The 20,674-nt window shown below is 37.2% G+C and overlaps 1 protein-coding gene across 4 annotated transcripts in view; it reads left to right on the top strand.

Annotated features, from left to right (window-relative positions):
- Positions 1–20,674, top strand: part of MYT1L (myelin transcription factor 1 like) — a 126,932-nt gene that overhangs the window by 48,937 nt on the left and 57,321 nt on the right. For all 4 annotated transcript variants that reach the window (XM_050972400.1, XM_050972399.1, XM_050972398.1 and 1 more), the window contains exons 6-11: positions 4,031–4,165; positions 6,684–6,774; positions 9,026–9,133; positions 12,342–12,553; positions 14,647–14,649; positions 18,415–18,662. In XM_050972400.1, coding sequence (XP_050828357.1) covers positions 4,031–4,165; positions 6,684–6,774; positions 9,026–9,133; positions 12,342–12,553; positions 14,647–14,649; positions 18,415–18,662 — 797 coding nt within the window. The remainder of the gene's footprint in view (positions 1–4,030; positions 4,166–6,683; positions 6,775–9,025; positions 9,134–12,341; positions 12,554–14,646; positions 14,650–18,414; positions 18,663–20,674) is intronic.

Below are 20,674 nucleotides of genomic sequence, written 5' to 3'. Positions count from 1 at the left end.
CTGATAGAAATTGAACAGTATCAAAATGACCGATAACATAAGATAAGGGCAGTGACTGCACATTAATTATCTTAAGATACTAAGGTAATGGAAACCATTTGCTATGCAAGGCATGGTGTGGCCTGGGCTGAGATCAATAGCAATTTCTTTCTTATGTGCATTCCACTTCACTGGTTTCATTCCATTGTGGAAACAGTTAAGGTGCTGCCTTGACCATAATTCAACACAAGAGAAACAAACAAAAAAAAACCAATAGAAACCGAACCAAACAAAAAAAATCCCAACAGACTTAAAGTTTCCTTTAGAATGCCTTTTAATTTGCAGGATAATTATGGTGATGGTGTGTTTATATTATGACACCCCTCTTTAACGTGTTTACATCTGTACATGTAGGGCCATGTTGTATTAAGTGTTCAATACCTCCTGAGATTCACTGAACACCCCTGATTCCCATTGACTTTAGTGGAAGTTGAGGACCTGGTATTTCTTGGGAGATGCTAAACAGGGACTAAGTTTATCTTATATTTGTTGCAAAAATATTCGGTTTGCTTTCTACAATTAAGATGGTGGGCATTTTTCTCTTTTTTTCTAAATCTCTGCCTGTGACATTGATGTAGGCAGATAACATCTTGATCCAAGAAAGTTTTGGTCATTTTTCACAAGTCTTGAACAAAAGTAATGATCAGATGTCAAACACTGCTGCAATGTATTTTAGTGAAGTTTTGTTTGTTCTAATCACAAATATATGGTCCAGTGTATGCTGTAGTAACTTTGGGCATTTGGGGAAGACAACTTTATTTAGTTAGTGTATTACTGCATAGCCATGTGGATGTTGTACTAAATGTTGTTCACATATGACCTATTATGGATGCATTTCCCCATGAGTGTGTGTCTCTAAAAACACAGAAAACATGGCAAACAAAAATTAATTTAGAACAGTTTTTAATTTCTGGTATTGTTCAGCCTTTCCAGTCTATATACAGCTGGGAAAACCTTTTTGCAGATAGGCCTGCTGCCTCCAAAAAGCCTGACCTTTCTGACAGTGAGAAATTTATAGATATCCTATTTTAGTAAATTCTATAGTTTCTTTGAACCATCCTATTTCTTGGGAGCTGCAGGCTGAATTGGTAATAGGTCCAAGGCTCACCAGGGACTAAACACTGTGGGAGTTTGGACCATGAAATTTTGTGGGTGTAAAATTCTTGACCTTTTTAATATAAAAAGAAAAAAATATTCCCTTATTTAAAACAAAACAAAACACACACAAAAAAAAAAACCAACCAAAAAAAACCCAACCCAAGAAAAACCAACAAAAACACCTCAAAAAACAAACAAACAAAAAAAACCCCAAACCAAACCAAAACAACAAACCTGTGGGAAACGTTCTGGTAGTTGTTGAGAGAAGAAGCTTGAAGGAAGACAGTTGCTTATAACATTTGTTCTCCTATTATCTTCCAAATACTGCTGGAAGAGATACCTTTGGAGATACATGATACAGTTAGGTGGAAACTTTCTTGGGAACACAGGTGTGCGGTGAGAACTGCCTCTTGGCTTCAAAGATCACTGAAACAACCATTAAGGGACTACTAACCATTTCCCCCCTGCCATTTTAAGCTTTCTTAACAGGTTTTCTTCTGATATTTATGCATTTTGAGACCTTTTAAAGTCCTTTGACACCCTTCACTCAGGAAATGCTTCCATTGTGCCAAGGAGTGAGAAAAGGTTGCAGAGTTCAGTAAAACTGCAATATCTCTCCCAAATTGCAGAAGAAGATTTACAGAACAGTATCCAGTGTTTTGTATAAAGTTGTGAAAAGTTTACTCAAATGTCTTCCATTAAAAGCAATGGGAAATTGTGCCAGTGCAATTCTATGCAAGTTATGAAATCATTAAGAGTAGTATACAGCATCTTTTCTGACTCATTAGACCATAAAGGCTCTTAAGGCTCTGATATGTGCTATGACTTTATGATGTAGACTTGAATACAGAGCAGGATTTGCTTGATGCTGTAGGATGCAAGTGTCTAGATCCTCAGCTGCTCTAAATTACAATACCTTCACTGACTTTGGTGGAGGTCTAACAATGTCTAGTAGCTAAAGTTCCTCTAGTTTAAAGTCTCTAAAAAGCCATTATGGTCTATTAACCATCTACATTTTTTGCAGTCCTTGAATATTGTTATATTTACATAATTTATATTTCATTTACATTATCTATTCACTTATCTAATACTTTTACACATCCCAAAGTACTTGACGTGATGAGTTGCTTAGAGTTGTGTATGTATGTAGCTGTGGGCTTGCTGTTCTAGTGGTCTCAGCACAGGCCTATCTGGCAGGAATTCAAATCCCTCCTCTGACATTTGCTCCTTCTGTGGCCTTGGGTTTAACTTCTTGATCTCTTTCTTCAATTTCCTGATGTATGAGATTATGGTCTTTCCAGGAGTGTTGTGATAACTGTATAGCACATTGGAGATAGATTTATATGTTTATTTGTTGTTAAAGAGCATGGAACAAAGAATTGGGTTCTACAGTCCACATGCAAGTTAAGTAAAATAAAACTGTCCTAATTAGGGGTTCTATTTGCAAAATACAAGGTTTAAATATGATATTATATTTTAAGAATGGGTTTAAGACATGGAGAGTCATTCATTACAAGGACCTAAAGATTTTCTGTAAAATGAAGCTGTTGTGGAAGAACTTGAGAAGTAAAAGTATATATAAAACCTACCAGAAGGAAATCAGAGAAAGTCCAAAACAGAATGTGAACTCTGGATTGTATTGATTCATGATGAAAAGAATGGGTTGTCCGTGAAGTTCCACAAGTACTGAAATTTCCCCCTATTGTACTGAGGGTTCTGTTTGTTGAAGCTGTGATGGAATTTAATGTAAAAAAGGCTTACTGGAAAACAAGTAGCAAAATCTTATTTTACGGAGATGAAAGCATAAATACTGAAGCAGAGAAATTACAAGAGCAACATAAAATTATTAAATGAGGATAGTTTAGATTGGGTCATGAAAGGAATGATGGACTAAAAAAGATGTTGGTGATCTTCAGCCAAAACTGTAGCAGTTTGAATATCCTGAATTTTATCCCTTTAATATTGATATGAATATCAGCAATAATGTCTGAAACCTGGCAACTGTGGTCAAGATGATAAGATGTAATTTGTATCATGTTCTTGTCCGGAAAAGTAGATGTTCTACAGATGTTCTGTGAAAAGAAATAAGCAGATGAAGTTATGTGAGAAATTTCTAGATAAGGATTAATGTCAGCAGTATTCCATTACATCATTGGCAGAAAACTTTATTTTGTGGAAAAAATGTCTAGTTAGACTTTTTTTGATTTGTAGGCAGAAGATCCAAGAACATTCTAAAAGGTCATTAACCTTTCAAGCATATGAATATTCAAATGTTACATATGCATGTTGGTAATGGCCCAGATTTATATGCAAGCGATACTTTCAGTAATTCTGCTTACAATGTTACTCCACCATAATTTATTGAAGATCAAGGAATATTTATGTAATTTTGCCACTTTGTAAGGAATTTAAAGAAAACAAGAGTCATTTCCTATTGTGCCTTGGAAAAGGGATTTTTGTGGAATCATTATGCTGAAGAGCTGGGTTTGCTACTTTCAGGACATTGAACTGCTATGACAGTACATTTGCAGACCTTAACACATGAGGCAAATAAGAATGTAAAGAAGGGAAATTCCAACTAAACAGTTTCCAAATGACCTTTCACCCTTGAGCTAATGCTTGCCCGCAGAACATTGATTGACAATGGTACGGCTTTGCTATAAAAAGGTCATTTTCCAGTCACTGTTAATGGATATTGTCGTGATCATGGGACCCTGCAGTCTGAGAAGAAGATAACAGGATAAAAGTGACAGAACTGTGATAAGAAGTAGAAGGGTTTTTTTTCCAGTTTTCATATTAACATTTACCAAAGAGTAAATTACATGATTAAATGAACCTTCTTACAGAAATGTGAAAAGACTCATTCACTTGACACATTTGTTGTAAATTATAGATCCCTCAAGAACAGAAAAGAAAGAGAGCAAATGTCCTACCCCTGGGTGTGATGGAACTGGCCATGTAACGGGGCTTTACCCCCATCACCGCAGTTTGTCAGGATGCCCACACAAAGATAGGGTCCCTCCAGAAAGTAAGTTAACATTCTTTCATGGAAACTGGGGATAAAACTACAAAAACTTTTCTAGCATGCTTTTTAAACCTTTTATTTAAAAAATTAATTTCATTTTTCAGTATGGTTTGTCTCAAGTTAGTCAACTGTTCTGTGTTATACTTTTTCCTTTATTCCATCATTTCCATTCTTTACTAACTTTACACTAAAAGAACAACTTTTAAAGCTGTATTCTTTGATTTTGAGAATCCTAGGTTATTTTTTAATAGACATATTTAGTCAACAGAGAAAAAGGTTTCCAGAAGATGTGCACTGCTTTTGCTTCTGCGTGCTAATGTCACATCAACTGTCCTTATTGTGTTGTACAGGAATAATTATTCCTGAAAACCTTGCAAACCCTTTTCATTGTTACTGTTATGTCTGAAACATAATTTATATTAAACTAGTGCATATTATAAAAAATAATAATTTGGCTGTTTACTTAGCTACAGAACTCAGGATTTTGAGCAAACAACCCCTCTCAGTCACATGGGTAGAACTTCCTGCCATGTCAGCAAATTCTCTGCATAGGAAGTTCACCCATATGAGCTCATGAGCACCCACCTAAAGGCAAAGGGCTTCATTTCTGGAAGTCTCCTCCATGGCTGGTGAAATCAGCATAATTCTGTGGAAGCTAACTACTCTATGCTGGTTTTCATCAGGAAGTGTCTAGCTAAGATCCAATACTCTTTCACACCGGTTTTAAAATAGAGTTGTAGATTCCAATCCGTATGGACCTAAAATCCTCACTGTCCATTAGCACTTCTAGACTTAACCTCAGTGAATTTGCAACAGCCTTAAGGAAGTGTTGTAAAGACGGTCAGAACTAAAATGGTCCCCAGTTTCCAAAGGAAAGTAGATTCCGATGGATAGGAAAACAGAAGTAGATTAGCACTGCAAGAGTGGCAGACATAACAAGTCTCCTCTTTCCTGGTACAGTGGCTTCTTCCAGAAGTAAAGTAATGAGGAAGTGCTTTAGGAAACTTTGCTGTAGTTTGGTTGGTCTCTTAATACAGTAAAAAAATGAAGTAATTTCTCTGCTTTCCAAGACCCTGTAATTTTCTGAAGCACAAATATTTATTCAGTTGCTCAAAGTTCTATAATTTTTTCAAATGGTAAATAAAAAGCTCTTTAGAAGACTTTGCAAATCAAAGAAGAATATAGCTTTAAACTGTTTGCATGCTCTTGTACCTACTAAAATGACAAAGGTGAGCTCATCTTTTTTTTTTTCCTGTGATGTTGGCCTTGTGAAGCATGTTTCTACAACAGCTTTAAATATTAGGAATTTCAGAGTGAAGCTTTTGCATCTATACACATTTTATCACACTGATGATGGGGTGATGATGATGATGGTTATGTTTTAATGAGTATACATGGTTTAATTCTCAAGTCTCTGAACAGCTTTTATTCAGTTCTTAACTCAGTCAACGAATCTACTGATTTTATTAGATTTTTTTTTTTTTTGAGTGAGAACTAAATACAGGCTTCCAGACCACTTCTTGTGTGAGAAAATGAGAACTTCACAATGGCTGGATAGACTTTTTCCCATTGAGTGATGTACTGCTATCCAGCTCTGAGACATGGATTCAGATATGCCTCATGTCATAAAAAACTCTTCAGCATTCCCAAAAAGTTCTTGATAATTTGGCCCTTCATAGCATGAGCTTTATGATTTAGAGGGGTACTGCTCTGAGCAGCCTTGGAGTAAGTTTTCCATCCAGCTTGCAGTGGATGCAGATGTAAATCAGTTTACTTGCTTAAGCTTGTACCACTTATTTCTTTTTTACATTTTTTTTCTGCCATCCCTCAATTTTTAAGTACTTAATTTTGGTTCTTCGTATATTGAAAAAAAAATCACATTTGTAGAGAACACAAGTGAAAAATAGAGCATCCATTCTGCTCACTATGTAGATATGAATGATATATCTATGTAGAAGCAAGCAGAACTGGCCCCTAGCTCAATCGGGCTGCCTTATAGTTAGGGTTAAATTCTATTCAGGGTTGTACTGAGGTGTGTTTCAAATAATTCAATGTTCTACCAGTATAACTTGAGAGCAGATTTTCAGCTCATGAGTTTGATACTGTGTTTATAAAGCTATGTAATAAGAATACATACCTTTCCTGAAAGAGTTTTTCCAGTCTGTAATTTTTTTTTGTATGGTTGCTAGCTCACCCTTTACTGTTGAGCTGATCTTTGCTCAGTGGTTTTGTATGAAGAAGATGTTGGGCGTCTTCTGCTTCACTGTTGCACCAGAGATGCATTTGTTTATAGGTTCTGTAACCTCCATAACTTTCACTGTTGCCCTGTGTTAATGAGCATAGGGTCACAATACTTAGTTTCTTCATCAGGCTTTATTGGCTATGTGTGTCACGTGTATTTTGAGGAATGCTGGTTGTTAATGAATCCTGCTTTGTTTTAAAATGGTTTCATATATACTGGGATTTGATTTTTTTTTCTTGTTTTCATACTCTGCTGTTTTCTCTTACTCTCCTTGTCAAGTTCTTGCCATGCATGAAAATGTTCTTAAGTGTCCTACACCAGGCTGCACAGGCCGGGGCCACGTAAATAGCAACAGGAATTCCCACCGAAGGTAAGGATGCCGTCGCTGGACACCAATCTAGAGGGAACAGTGCCTCCCAACTGCAGCCCTTCTAGCAGTCCATTGGTGGGGGGGAGTGAGTGTGTGTCGTTGTTCTGTTCTGAGGATTGACAGATGGTGCTTCGTGTGCTTTATCCATTTTAAGGAGTAACATTTATTCATGTATTTTCTGAGGAGAACGAGTGTGCGTTTGCTGTAGTATGGATGAATCGATCCACAGAAGACATTTTAAGCATCCTTAGCTTTTTGAGTGGACTTTTTTTATTTTTGTTTTGATATTTGCTGAACAGCAGTTGTACAAAACAAGTGGTATGACTCCTCATAGGTGTGTTGCAGGGAGAAAGATATTTTTCAACATCATCAGGACTAGGACAGAGTTCTTGTTCTCACACTTTACTCTCCTCAGAGATTTTTCTCTAGTGCATGGAAAAAACCTACTCTAATCCTAAATTATTGGGGTTTTTAGTACCTGAGAAGCAGCATTTTAAATACACAGCGTTAGCTTTCTTACTGACTACAGTCTTAATCCCCAAGTACTTATTCAGCTAAAACTGAATGAGAATCTTGGTTGTTTAAAAAACATTAAGAACATGTCTCATTACACTTAAAAATGAAAAGGCAGAAATAATAGAAGTAAGTATTCTAGTAAAAAAAAAAAAGATCAAGGAAAAAAGCAACTTTTTCATAGTTTCCTAAGATTAGTAATAGATTCTTAAAGAAGGGATGCTATTGCAAATTAAATTCCGTCAAACGAATTTTGAAAATGTTACTTTAGTGTTCTGCATGTCATAGTTTTCCCACAGACCAATAGTAAAATCTTGCCTATTCCTTTACAATTTTAAAAATCCAGAAAATTTGAGCAGATAAGAGGGTAAAAGGAACTGTGCAATGTTCCTGTTATTGGATTCCTTTTTACTGTTAATTGTAGGCTTAAGGGAGTACAGGCACTGGACATTCAGTCTTACCAAGCCCCTCATATCAGCTGCATTTTCCCCAGAAGACTCTTGTGGGTACCAGCCTGCCTCCAATAAGCTCTGGTACTCCTTCTCTGCAGTGATGCTGCCAGTAGATGCAGCAGAAACCTCTGAGAAGGCTCTATGGGAATTACTGCTGCTGGAAGCAGCATTCACTTCTGGCTGAATATCCACTAGAATATTTGAGGTGTCTGAGGAAAAGCCTGTCAGTGGAGCGCAGCTGCCCCCTGGCACGGCTCCAGAGCTGCACAGAGCTCCCTCACCCTCTGCAGAACTAGGGCAGTGAGGGCGGGCAGGGGGGAGAGCTCTGCAGTCTGTGCTCACCTCTTTCTGCAGCTTTTGGGGCATTTTGCTCTACTTCACTTTTTTCTTTTTTTTTTTTTCCATTTATTTCCTGTAAAGAAGGGAACATCTGGGAATGCACTGATTTGCCTTTTATTTTAATTTCTGTTCCTGTGGAGAGCACAGAGAGCTGCGGTCACATAAGCATGCAATAGACTATGACAAGGAAAGGAACCCCTCCATTGTCAGGTCACAGGGTTTTACAGCTTCACTAAGAGCACCATCTGCTGGCATCAATATATTTATTTTTCTCAGTTCTAAATCTTCCATAAGAATCAGGCTTATTATTGCCACTTCAATAATAGTTCAGCATTAGCAAATTTAATTGAATTTCCAGTGCAGAAATGCTTTTCAGTTTTCATCATTTACTATTAGAAAACATACTTTAGTGGCTGAAATTCATGAACAAATACTAGCAGTTGACATGTAGATTACCAGCCCAAGGCAAAATTTTGCACTCATTTATTTGCCTAGCAAAAAGATTGGAGTTAATGGAGCTGGATGAGGTGTGAAGCAGCACAAGATTTGGCCTATTATGGTGTTGTCATTTAATTGTCTTCAGGAGCCATTTCATTGGCAACATTTGTAGGTTCATAAAGGTCACAAGTCTGCTAGCAGAGCTGCACAGTAGATTCCAGTTTATATTCTCCTCTCCTACTGGTATATTCCCTGGCTGACATCCATGAATTATCTCCCCATGTATTGTGGGAGAAGAAGAGCAGATGTAGGATTTACCATGCAACTTTGAAAGCAGAAGAAAAGAAGTCTATTCTAAAGAAAATAGACATGATCAAAACATTTTTGGAAATCCTTTTCCTTCAGATTCTTCCTGATGCTGGCTAAGGAGGAGAAGGAGTAATTGGATCAGTGCTATAATGTGAAACTATGCAGGACAAGACAATTAAATTTCCTTTCTGTAATTGCAGCCTCTCTGGATGTCCTATTGCTGCAGCAGAGAAACTGGCTAAAGCTCAAGAGAAGCATCAGAACTGTGATGTGTCAAAATCAAACCAGGCATCAGATCGGGTTTTAAGGTATTAGAAATCACTATAATACTTATTCTTATGCAGAATTCATCACACATTCACCTAATCTGAGAATTTATATTTATATACATTGTATATACATATATATCTCCTTTAAAGAAGAGTTAGAATTAGGGCTTCTGGATCCAATTCTCACAGTGTATTTTTCCCACTCAGTTTTCATGGGGGAGGGTTGGTAATTATTTTGGCAAATACATGTAAAGCTGAAAAGCTCATTTTTGTCTTAGGCATTGTTTGGTGTAAAGATGACTGCTGGAGTGCAAAGTCTAAGAACAGTGTGAAAAAAGTTGGTATCTTTTGGGAATAAACTAATATTTACCGGTAAGTCTTGGTTTTTTCAGCAGGCTTTTACTAGTAAATATCAGTTTAAATTAAACCAGAAGCCCTATCTGCATTACCAAACTGGTAGACTTTTGGCAGGACACTTGGAAAAGTATCAGGTATAGTTTAGATTCCAAAATAACATCAGGCCTAGCTCTTTGTCTCTGTTCCCCCCATTCTCTGACAGGAAGGACAGAGAGAAGAAAAAGAGAAGAAATCCCTTCCAAATTTTCATATGGAAGGGACCTTTAACCAGTTTTATATGATTATACTCCTTTTCTTCATCCATGTAGGATTCTGCATTTATCTGAAGTTGCATCCAGCTTTGTGCTTATGTCTCCTCTTTTGAGATATGTGGGTGGAAAAAATATTATTTCCAAGGAGCTGAAGTATGAAGGATGCATGTAAAGGAATCAAACTTCTGCATGATTGACCCAGCCTTATGCTGATGATGCCCCAAAAGCTGCAGAATTTCTCCATGGATACTGCAATATCTGTGGGCTGGAATAGGTACATCCCTCCCAGCTGCCTCAAAGAGTGTGGAGGAAGTGCTGCAGCTTTAGTTCCCAGAATTTCCTACTTATCCCATAGTTCTCAGTCTTTAGCTGTCTTCTAGATTGATGAATTGATTGGGCTACTTAAAGTTTTCTACTGTACTATCAGCACCATTCTTCAAATATTCTCTTAAAAGTTCATCTAATCTTCATGGTCTTATCAAAAACCAGCATTTCTGTGGAGCTGGGAACCTAGAATTAGGGTTCTATGTCTACAGAAGATTTTTCATCATTTCTGTTGACTGTGGTCTCCTTCTACAGATTTGTTTTTGATGGGCTTTATCTTAACTGCCCCTAATTCGGTTTGCACAGCTTGGCATACAACATCCCACAGAGGTTTCTTAGAGAAGAGCTCTTCAAATCCCATTAGTAAAAAAACCTCCATTCTTTGAGGGAATAAAACTGTTTCTCACTTGATGGAAAAAGATCAAAGATGCAGTGGCTTTTACCACTGCTCATTACAGAGAATCCACTGAAGTCAGTTGCCATAGAAGGAAACTGCTCAAAAGCAGCATCCAGTTTGCTTGCAAACTCCCTTGGATTGTTCTGCAATCTTAACTTCACTTGTGAGCTGCCTTGTGTTTCAGGTTTTATAGGCAACTCAGATAATTCTTTCATCTTTTCTCTTGCTTCCCTTTTACCTTTAAGTCATTGAAGTATTTATGATGAACTTGGCAGCTATTTATAATATTTGTGTGCAGGCAATTGATGGGCAGACGGAGATGTTTTAAGAGTAAAGCTTGAATATTTGTCTTCATCCCAGTTTCCATTCCACCTGCATTTGAAAGTTCTTACTTAAAAAGAAATCAAATTCATAGGACTTCTATTACACTGAAATTTTGGATTTGCACCAAATGTTCAGGATCTGAACTGCAGGTTTTTGGTTAAATATAGATTATCTTGAAACAGGATCAAACTATTATTCATATCAGCTCATTGTATAAATAAGCCCACTGTATTTTGTGAGGAAGAAGTGTCTGAAGGAATAAGCATACATAAATCAAAGGGAATAGTATGACTAATATGATTTTTTGGGTGATCTTTACATAAATATCCTGAATAAATTTTATGATAATAAATTCATTCAGAAAAACATGATATAATGTTTAAAACCTGTTTCTTACTATTGAGCACATTTTACTTTGTTAGTCAACATGATGATGCTTCTGATCTCAACTGAATTTATGTTCCTATGATAGTTCCTTCTATTTCCTCTGGTTATAAATGCAAAAAAAAAAAAAAAAGAAGAAGAAGAAAAAAAAAGAAGAAAAACAAGAAAAAATATATACTTCTTGATTCCACCAGAAGCAGCTCAGGTGTGCTGTTCATGATCCTCACCTCCTACTATGTGCAGCAGTAGACATGCAGCATTGTGCAGGCGTTGCTTCCTACGACGCAGTCATGTAACACTTTCTTATATAGGCAGGGTTTGCAGGATCTGGCCTTGGTTTGGCTGCTTTGAGCTGATGACTTTGAGCTGATGTCCACATGCAGAAGATGGTGTGATGGTGGCCTCACTGCAGCATTCTTTCACTGAGATTTCACAAGTTTCTCAAATGACTGAATTACATCAATCAGGGCTTCTTCTGACTGTCCTTCCTCATCCTGAATGAAAGAGATATTTCACTGAATCAGTTTTCTTTTGTATTTATGCTCAGGACCTTCCTTGAGGTGTGCATCTGTGTGTCAGGAATTGCAGCTCCTGCCAGAGCCTTTGCCTTGCATTTAAGGATGAGCAGGACCTCCAAGGCAGCGGCTCGGAGTTGACAGGGCTTCTGAGACTCTTCTCAAGATGAACATGGATTTGTGTATTGAAGGATGAAACAGGAATAGTTGCTTTTGAAAGCACAGAGGAAAACAGCGTACAACTCTTTTGGAAGAAATATGGAGGAAACTCCATAAATTAGGTGGAGCTTCCCAATCTACTTTTTCTTTTTGATATCTAAAGAATTCTTCCAAACTTCTTCTGTCAGTCTGCTTGCCCTTCTTCAATTCACCTCCCAAAAGAAAAAAAAATGTTTGCTTTGTGGTGCAATTACAAGGGGAAAGGGAAACCCTGAAGTATTTTAAAACAGAACTTTAAAATACTTTTAGCTACAGGATACATTTAGTGGCATTAGAATTAATTTTGTCTAGGCTTTGTTCAAGGAAATAAATACTGTTTGTCTGCTGAAAATAACCAAACTAAGGAAATGCAATAATATATTGCTGTCTCTTGAGTACAAGAAATAACTAAGATTTTCTAATCTGAACTATAAATTATGCACAAACATAGTAAACTGAACTGCATCTAACAAACTGTACATATCTTTAATTTCTAGGCCCATGTGCTTTGTTAAGCAATTGGAGATCCCTCAGTATGGCTACAGAAACAATGTCCCCACCACCACACCCCGCTCCAACTTGGCCAAGGAACTAGAGAAATACTCTAAGACTTCGTTTGAATATAACAGTTATGACAACCATGCCTATGGCAAGAGAGCCATAGCTCCCAAGGTGCAATCCAGGGATATATCCCCCAAAGGATATGATGGTAGGAGGTGCACACTCTTATACATGAGAGACAAGTTTGCAGTTAATCATGTTGTTGTATATGTAAACATCATACAAATAAGACATGTTTTCATGTTCATACAGTATTATGAAGAATGCTGTCATATGTAAGTTATTTTAAGGCCTTTTAAAATAAATGTTTTTTATACGGTGCTTGCTTCAGGACTGTTGCACTGGCAAAAGACATCTCCAGCTATTTAGCTCCTGGGATGTATTGAGATGACAATAAAAGCTAAGTAATACAGATAATCCTTATGTTACTGTCTGGGAGACCTGGCCTTAAGGGTCACATTAGGATTCTCACCTCCGTGCAGCAGTTGAGGTAACCCAGAAAGATAACATACTTGCTTTGTGGGGATGTGGAAGTAGAAAACCTAGGACTCATTGTGCTTCAGAAATCACTGCTATATACTTACAGTCATTTTTGCTGATTTTTGTCCCCACAAATACACTGGTTGAATTCTCTGGAAAAGCTGACATATTTAAAATGTTCAGGAGAAGTCTGATACTAGCTTCAGTTCAGGAGAAGACAATGGATGGAATCAGCCAGGCAAGAAGTTTTATATTAGAGGAGAAGAATGAGCTACAGGATAAAGAAGGATTGTAGCTTTTGAACACATCAGGAATTTTTCAGAACAATACATTTATATATATATATATATATATATTCTATGTATATATACATATATATATGCATGCATATATATATATAAAATTAACCGTACTTTTTTTTTTAAGTGCTAGCAGTTTATCTTTTTTGTTATATGTGATATTACTCACTGACTACTGTAAGAAATATCAGGCAGGTGTCAGATTTTTTGTTTAAAAAACAGAAAGAAACTTACTATACAGAGCAATTTATGCTATTGCCTGAACACAGACTGACATTTTAAAGTAGTTAAGTGAACAAAATTACTATGGCTATTGCCTTCATATGTCTGATATTTTGGATATTTTCCTTTCTCTTCGAATTAACAGACATATACTTGCACTATAGCACAAAGGAAGAGGGTTGTGAAAGGAAACCTATGTTTAGTAAAAGACCTTTTTTTTTCCTCATACCTTCGTCTTGTCTTTATCAGAATAAGGGCTTGAACAGCATAAGAAGTAAAGCACTAACTGTAACTGTGGTTAGGAAGAATATAAGTATACATTAGTATAAGGTAAATTAGGTATTAAATATTGCATATGTATTCTGTCTACTCTTGCAGAAAGGAAAGCATCACAATACTGCTGGGGTTCCTGTGAAAAATCTTATCTTCAGATCAAATTACCGATGCATAAGAAACAGATACATATTTTTCTCATTTAAGGCCCCTTTTTCAATAAATAATGACAGACTTCACTTTTTCTCCCAAATCACCAGAATTTGAAGATACATGTAGCATTAAGCACAAGTTTACAGTGGCCTTAAGTAATAAAAGGCTATGTTGAGACAGGTCACTGTCTTTATGCACACCCTTCGTCCTTTGATGTAAGTAGGAATTTTTCCTGGCTGTAGGACTGGGAGTAGGTCTCTCCACGGCTCAGTAATGCGAGGCAGAGGGGACTGAGGGACACTGCACACCTGTGACTCATGCTGGTGTAGCAAGCCTGGGGGGCTCGCGCGCGCTGGGAGCGGCGGAAGTTGGCTGCCAGCAAAGGCTGCTGTACGCCTTCGTTCCACACTCCTGGCTGTGCTGGACCCTGTGCACTCTACACCTGGTTCCAACACCAACAGGTGTGCTGTTTGGCCAGATGGACCTGCCAACATGGTCCCAGAGGTGGGGCCTGATTTGGGTTTGTCTTTTCCCTGTTAGTGATTTTCATGAAACTTCTAATATTCACATCTCTGAAATTTCAGAAATACTCCAATATATTTGGCTTAAATTGGCTCAGGGAAATCAGTTGAATTCTTAGAATGATGAACTGAAATCTTGGGCACACTGAAATTGTTGAAACATTTTGGCAATGACTTTCAATGGAACAAGGATTTTGCTGACAGTTGTTGTAAATAACTGAATATGAAAGAGATTTCAGGAAGAGACTCTTCACTTAAAAGAGCCTCTTCAAAAAACACCACAGTATTTTTAGATGGTTTTATATTTGTATATAAAAAAGTTAATGATTGCTACTAAAGATTTATGGAGGTCCAGAGAGCACACCTATTATGCATGTCAGTAAAGCATGTTTATATAAAAGCAGATTCAGTTCTAAAAAGTCAAAAAAAATCCCAAAAGTATATCTAAGGTTCTGGGTTGAATGTGCAGGTAAACAGTGCTTTAGTTCTGACTGTATAAGAGAAGTAGTCTAAAGGATATGAAAAATCAGTAGCTTTACATCTCAATTCTTTTTTAATTGTCAGCTACTGTGGTATTTTCATCATCAGAGAAAGGGATTATATCAGTAATTGTAGAGTTGGGAGTGACAGGAACATAAATAGCACCTTTGAATTGTTTCCTTGATATTTTTTTACAATATGGTTTACTAAAAACAAACAGAAAATGTATACTTTGTATTGTTGGGTAGTGTGATCTAGCAATTCTTGAGAATATTTTTTTTATTTTTGGGCTTGTTTTTTCCTTTGTAACCAGTTGCATTGTCTATTGGGTGCTGGGCTTATGGTACACAGCAGTAAAGATAGGAAAAGCTGGACACAGCAGGCAGTGGTGATGGCAACACTTTCACTTGCATAGGTGATGGCAGAAATTGTTGTCATCCCACCAACAGGTCTGGGTCATGCTATCAAAACACTGGAAAAATGTTATGAGTGGGATTCATCTGACCATATTCAGAGTTTTGTAATGTTAGCACCAGCAGCTGAGTTTTGGCACCCATTTCAGATTCAAGAAGGGTAGACGCTTCTCTGATTTAGCGCATCTTTTCCTGAAGTGCTTGTCTAAAACTGGTCAGGGGAATCATGCCTGGAAAGTTCCTGTTTTCTTCCACTGCATGTATAGGAAGCCTATAATGACTAGGTCAGGTACCTGAAATTAGGTGAGCTGAATCTTTTATTGTACAAGTCAGAAAAAGTTTTGAAACCGTAATTAATTTACTAAAACATTCAGTATTTAGACCATATTGGGTATGAAGGTGCCTGGGCAGAACTGAATTTCAGTCCAAATACCTTCCTTTTGTCTTTTTCGTGTTTGGGATATCTCCCACTACCCCATTGTTAATTAGTAAGAGAAGCCTTTAGACTTTGAGAGGTTCTTTGTAATCAGCCCCCAGGCTTAATCTGATGGAAGCCCAGTAAGGGTATGCAGCAGGTTACACCTCTGTCTGTTTTTAATGGGGGAGGTGTTCTTCACATTTGGTTTCACTCTGGATTACAAAACATAGATGGACCGCAGAGCTTCGTAAACCTGGTGCCACGGGGTTGGGCATTGTATCAAGCAGAACTACCTGGTATTGAAACAATGCAGCTTTCCCTTCATTAGTGAACAGATTGATTTTATTCATTATAAATCGATGATCTTTGTCTCTCTGAAAAGCTAATGTGAAATGAACAGTCTGGGTTATGTGACTCATCTCCAAATGTACAGCTGCAGTAAAGTTAAATAACCATGGCCATTTCTCTCCAAGTAAGTTTTGCTTAAATTATTGGTAACCTGAAAGCTAATAATTGTGTAGCATACTTGTAGCACTTTACATCTTCAAAGTGTTTTGCAAGTGAATCACAACACAACTAAATTTTAGAAGCAACTTTTTGTTTATAGAGAAAATGAATTCAAGGGATAATGTAGTTTGACCAAGGCCACAGAGGAGTCCATATCAGAGCCTGCATGAGTTTCTGATGGTTAGTCCTATGTATAAAAGCTGCCTCTTTCCCTCCCTCTCTTTAGCATACATTCTCATATATATATATGTATATATATATATAATTTCACATGTAATATGTCTCTTATGTCTGTCTAAATGTGACCTGCTATAACAAGACTAACATTTTTTGAAAATGACAAAAGTCTTATTTGTTCCTATGATTTTTGAAAGATAGTTCTAATTTGGCAAGTTCAGTGGTACAGAGTGCATGCTGTGTTAACATAACACAGTAAAAACTGAATTATTCAATTATTTGCTTCCTTAAGGATAGGAAAATTCTTGCGTGTCTTGGATACTGTAACAAAGTAACAATGGATAAATGCTGAATTTTTAATGACCACCACTGACTACTAAATTAATAATGAAACTCTTGAGGAACAGTTCACAAAATTATTATTAGTGGATAGCCTGCTAGTGTAGTGCTACTATGTGTTCAAAACAAAAAAAAAATGTGATGAATGTTTAGCATTCACTTCACTTAAAAAAAATCACACCTTGTGCATTATGTGGCTTTCCTGAGAAAACTCCATCTGTTATGATTTAAGTAAAACACTATTTCCTTTGCAGTAAAAATAATGCCATGATTTTTTTTCAGTTCTTTAGAGAAAGGAAGATGACATAAGCTCTAGCAGAGACATTTTGCTTTCAGATTCTTCTTTTGAACCCTGTCTGCCTACCAAAGCAGCCCATGGTTCACAAATGGGCTGTGCTCATGGGAGCAGATTATTATATGTATGTCTGTTCAGACAAATACAAGTGAAGAGCCTGGCATTTAAATGGAGCCCATCACGCAAGAGCTCTGTCTAGGGCCTGACCTTTTTTGTATAGCTCTCTAATCAGCATGCTAGTTGGTTATTGTTACACTGTGCTATAAGGTATGATCTCTGCAGTATACATTTCCATCTTAAGGGGAAGTAGTTGCTGTAATATGCATGGATGTATCCTCTGACCTTGACTTTTATTTTTTTTTCTGAAAATACATAAACTTCTACATTTTGGAGACAAGCTCACACTTTCTTGCATTTTTATAAATACTCTTAAAACAGCTCATCTGGGAAGAGGGTTGGGGAAATAAGCGGGCTAATAGGGCTGCTTGCCCTTACTGCTGTAATACCTTTGGCTGCAAGGAGCATTACTTAAAAGCAGCAGTGCTGCCTTGTGTTTAGATAGGCTGGACGTGAGCACTGTCAGTGCCTTGGCTCTTCTGTGACCACCTGTGGCTTGTGTCAGTCAGAGCACAGCTGGGCATCACTGCCCGCCCTGGGAGCAGGGAGGGGTGTCTCTGGTCCTTACCAGCTTTATGAAGAGTTGTAGGGGCTCAGGTTGTTTAAAGGGGGAGGGGAGGATTTTTCACTTGTCCCTGTGTTGCCATTTAAACAGCCATTGCTTCTGCCTTTGTGCAAGTCATGGTAAAACTAGCACATGACAACCATCTTTTTTCTCCTATCGTGCTCCTGTCTTTGGGATGGCCAGTGCCATATTTGCCTGTGGTGTAGGAGGAAATAAAGCTTTTAGGAAGCATGAGGTGTTTGTGGAATTATGGGTGGTACTGTGGCCCAGAGACCAAGCTCATCAGCCTTGAAGTGGGTTTGATCTCCTGTAACTCTGGGGAGTTCTAGGCCTTAAACTAGCAGTTCCTCATGTAAATAGGAACAGGTTCCATAGTGTTACATTTCTTGTCATTAATAAAAATGAATGAGCTGAGCAGATTGTACCTTCTGTCTGACTATATATGTGGGGTAAAAGCAGTGTTTCTGTGTTTTTATTGTTTTATAAATCCAGCCTGTTTGTCAGAACAATTCATGATCATGTCATGCAGATTTTTACAGGAGGTTATTTCATATGGTCTCACACATGTAGCATATAAAACTCACAAACAGAAATCAAGAAATACAGCCATCATTCTTATTGCGGGTTTTTTTTTTTGGCATTGGTTACTGTTCCTCATTATAAATTTCACCTCCAGCAGTTTGTTTTCCTCTTCACTTATGCAGAATGCTCCTTCTTTTTGAGTCATCCTTGTCATATTTCTTCCCACAGCTAAACGCTACTGTAAGAATTCAAGTCCAACCAGCAGCACAACAAGCAGTTATGCCCCTAGCAGCAGCAGCAATATGAGTTGTGGTGGAGGCAGCAGTGCCAGCAGTACCTGCAGCAAGAGCAGCTTTGACTATACTCATGACATGGAGGCAGCACACATGGCTGCTACTGCTATTCTGAATCTCTCCACCCGCTGCAGGGAGATGCCTCAGAACCTCTCCACTAAGCCTCAGGATCTCTGTGCAAGGGTAAAAATTAGTAAATCTGTTTGTTGATGAAGATTTCTCTTAACTGTACTTGCTCTGTGGCCCTGATTGAGAGAAAAGCTTTAGTACATCTTGCCTTTTTTTTCCCCTCAAAATTAACATAATCTGGTGGGTCTGCTTAAAGCAGGGAGGAAAAATAGCAAGAGAAAGATACAAATTGCTCTCAAGTATTGCAGGAAATCATGATGCTTTATAAACTAACGATACCAATACCATGTACTCCTTTTTTAAATTTGTCTCTTACTATAATTATAAAAGATGTTTGGATTACTCAAGTGGTACTAATTTCACTACTGTTTGGACATTGTATTTTTTTTGCAAAATGCAGTCTGGTTCATACACTTTGCAAAAGAATTACGATTTAACTCTGCATTTTCATTTAAAAGTCACAAATGGGACCTAAGCTTGTAGGATTCAGTGCAGAGAAATCTGTGGTGCTGTATGTTATAATTTTTTGCCTGTCTGTGATACCAGAGTTCTTAAGTCAATGCATAATATATTTGAAATGAACAAATCCTCCAGTAGAGGTGACTTAAAATGTGCATAACAGTCTTGCAGAGTGACTGCTGTACTGTATGTTCATACAGCCTCAGTATATTATAAAAGGGCCATCACAGATACAAATAAAAGCTTTTGTCATTAATCTTTCTGTATTAAGAAAAAACAGTGCACTATAAACATTTGTTAAAGATTTAGGAGTTTTTATTTTTAACTTTAAAATTTTGGCTCTGATAGCTGTTCAAAAATGAGTATTTAACATGCACAAGCAAACAGTACAGTGTTGCCTACAGGAGACCACTAGATGGCTGAGCCGACAGATGCAGTGCAGAGGAAACATTTTTATTCTGCTTGTAGAGAGATTTTGAGCTGGCAGACATGTTCTGTTCTTCTCCTATAGACAAAGGTTTGCTTTTCCTTACTGTGCAAACTGCCTCATGTTATGATCATTCACAACAAACTAAACCTGTAGCAGTAAATATCAGTAATATTCATGCTGCAAGCCAGAATGGACTTTGTTTTCAAATGCTGCTTTTTATGTTAATTGATTTAATACTGTTCAAGAGGGAAATAATTTTCTCTCATTTAAAAAAATGCAGTTCTTCTCTATTCAGTATGATGGGAGAAGGTAGAATACAATGCTGAAAATCTTCTGCATCTAAGACAGAAAGGGCCTCTTTCCTAATGTGTCACTATATTGCAGCTGAAGGAATGAGTCTGAGGAGATAAACAAATACTTTCTAAATTAAATTAGCCAGATAGCAGCAATTAGATAAAAGCTCTAACAAAAGGCAGTAATTCAGAAAGAGAGATTTGCATTGGCAGTGGTTTCCTGCAGCTCTGTTGTTACTCAAGAGGAAAGTCACTAGACATGCAAGGAGTCAGTTGGATTCACATTCATTTTGAAACCAAATTTCTCATGGAACACTTCATTTTTAGAAAGATGAGGGATTCGCTATGGGAATTTTTATGCCCATATGTTATGTGTCCTAATTTTTTAAATTTTGTGTTCATTTTAAGATATCTTATTTCTCCCTATCTAATAGTCAACACTTCTTTGTTTTTGCAAAAGAGCCCATACTCATCCCATTTTTCACAGTACCAGTTGTCACAGAAATTGGAACAAATTATTATCAGAATATATACATGAATTGTTAATATGTGTTCATCTGCAGGGAAGGAGCTGTGAAACTTAAGAGCATTTCCTCATTGACAAATGGTTTCCAAAAGGACTTCTTTTGGTACCCTACTTCCCTGTTTTATTTTCTGACATTATCTATTCAAGCACTGACTGCTAATGTAAAAGAAAAAAAGAAACAAAGATTTTTTGATGTTAGCTATTTTTTGTTTCTCTAATCACCCAGATGCATGCCAGGACTGAAGACAAGAATTATGCAGATGTTACCTCACAGGTTACTTCACCTGTCACAGAATAAATCAAGAACATAAAGACAATGGCAAGAAAAAACCTTTAGAGCTTTCTCCTTTATATATCA

The sequence above is a fragment of the Serinus canaria genome, chromosome 3 (genome assembly GCF_022539315.1).
Source record: "Serinus canaria isolate serCan28SL12 chromosome 3, serCan2020, whole genome shotgun sequence".
Classification (NCBI taxonomy): Eukaryota; Metazoa; Chordata; class Aves; order Passeriformes; family Fringillidae; genus Serinus; species Serinus canaria.
This window is presented reverse-complemented; position numbering and strand designations above follow the sequence as displayed.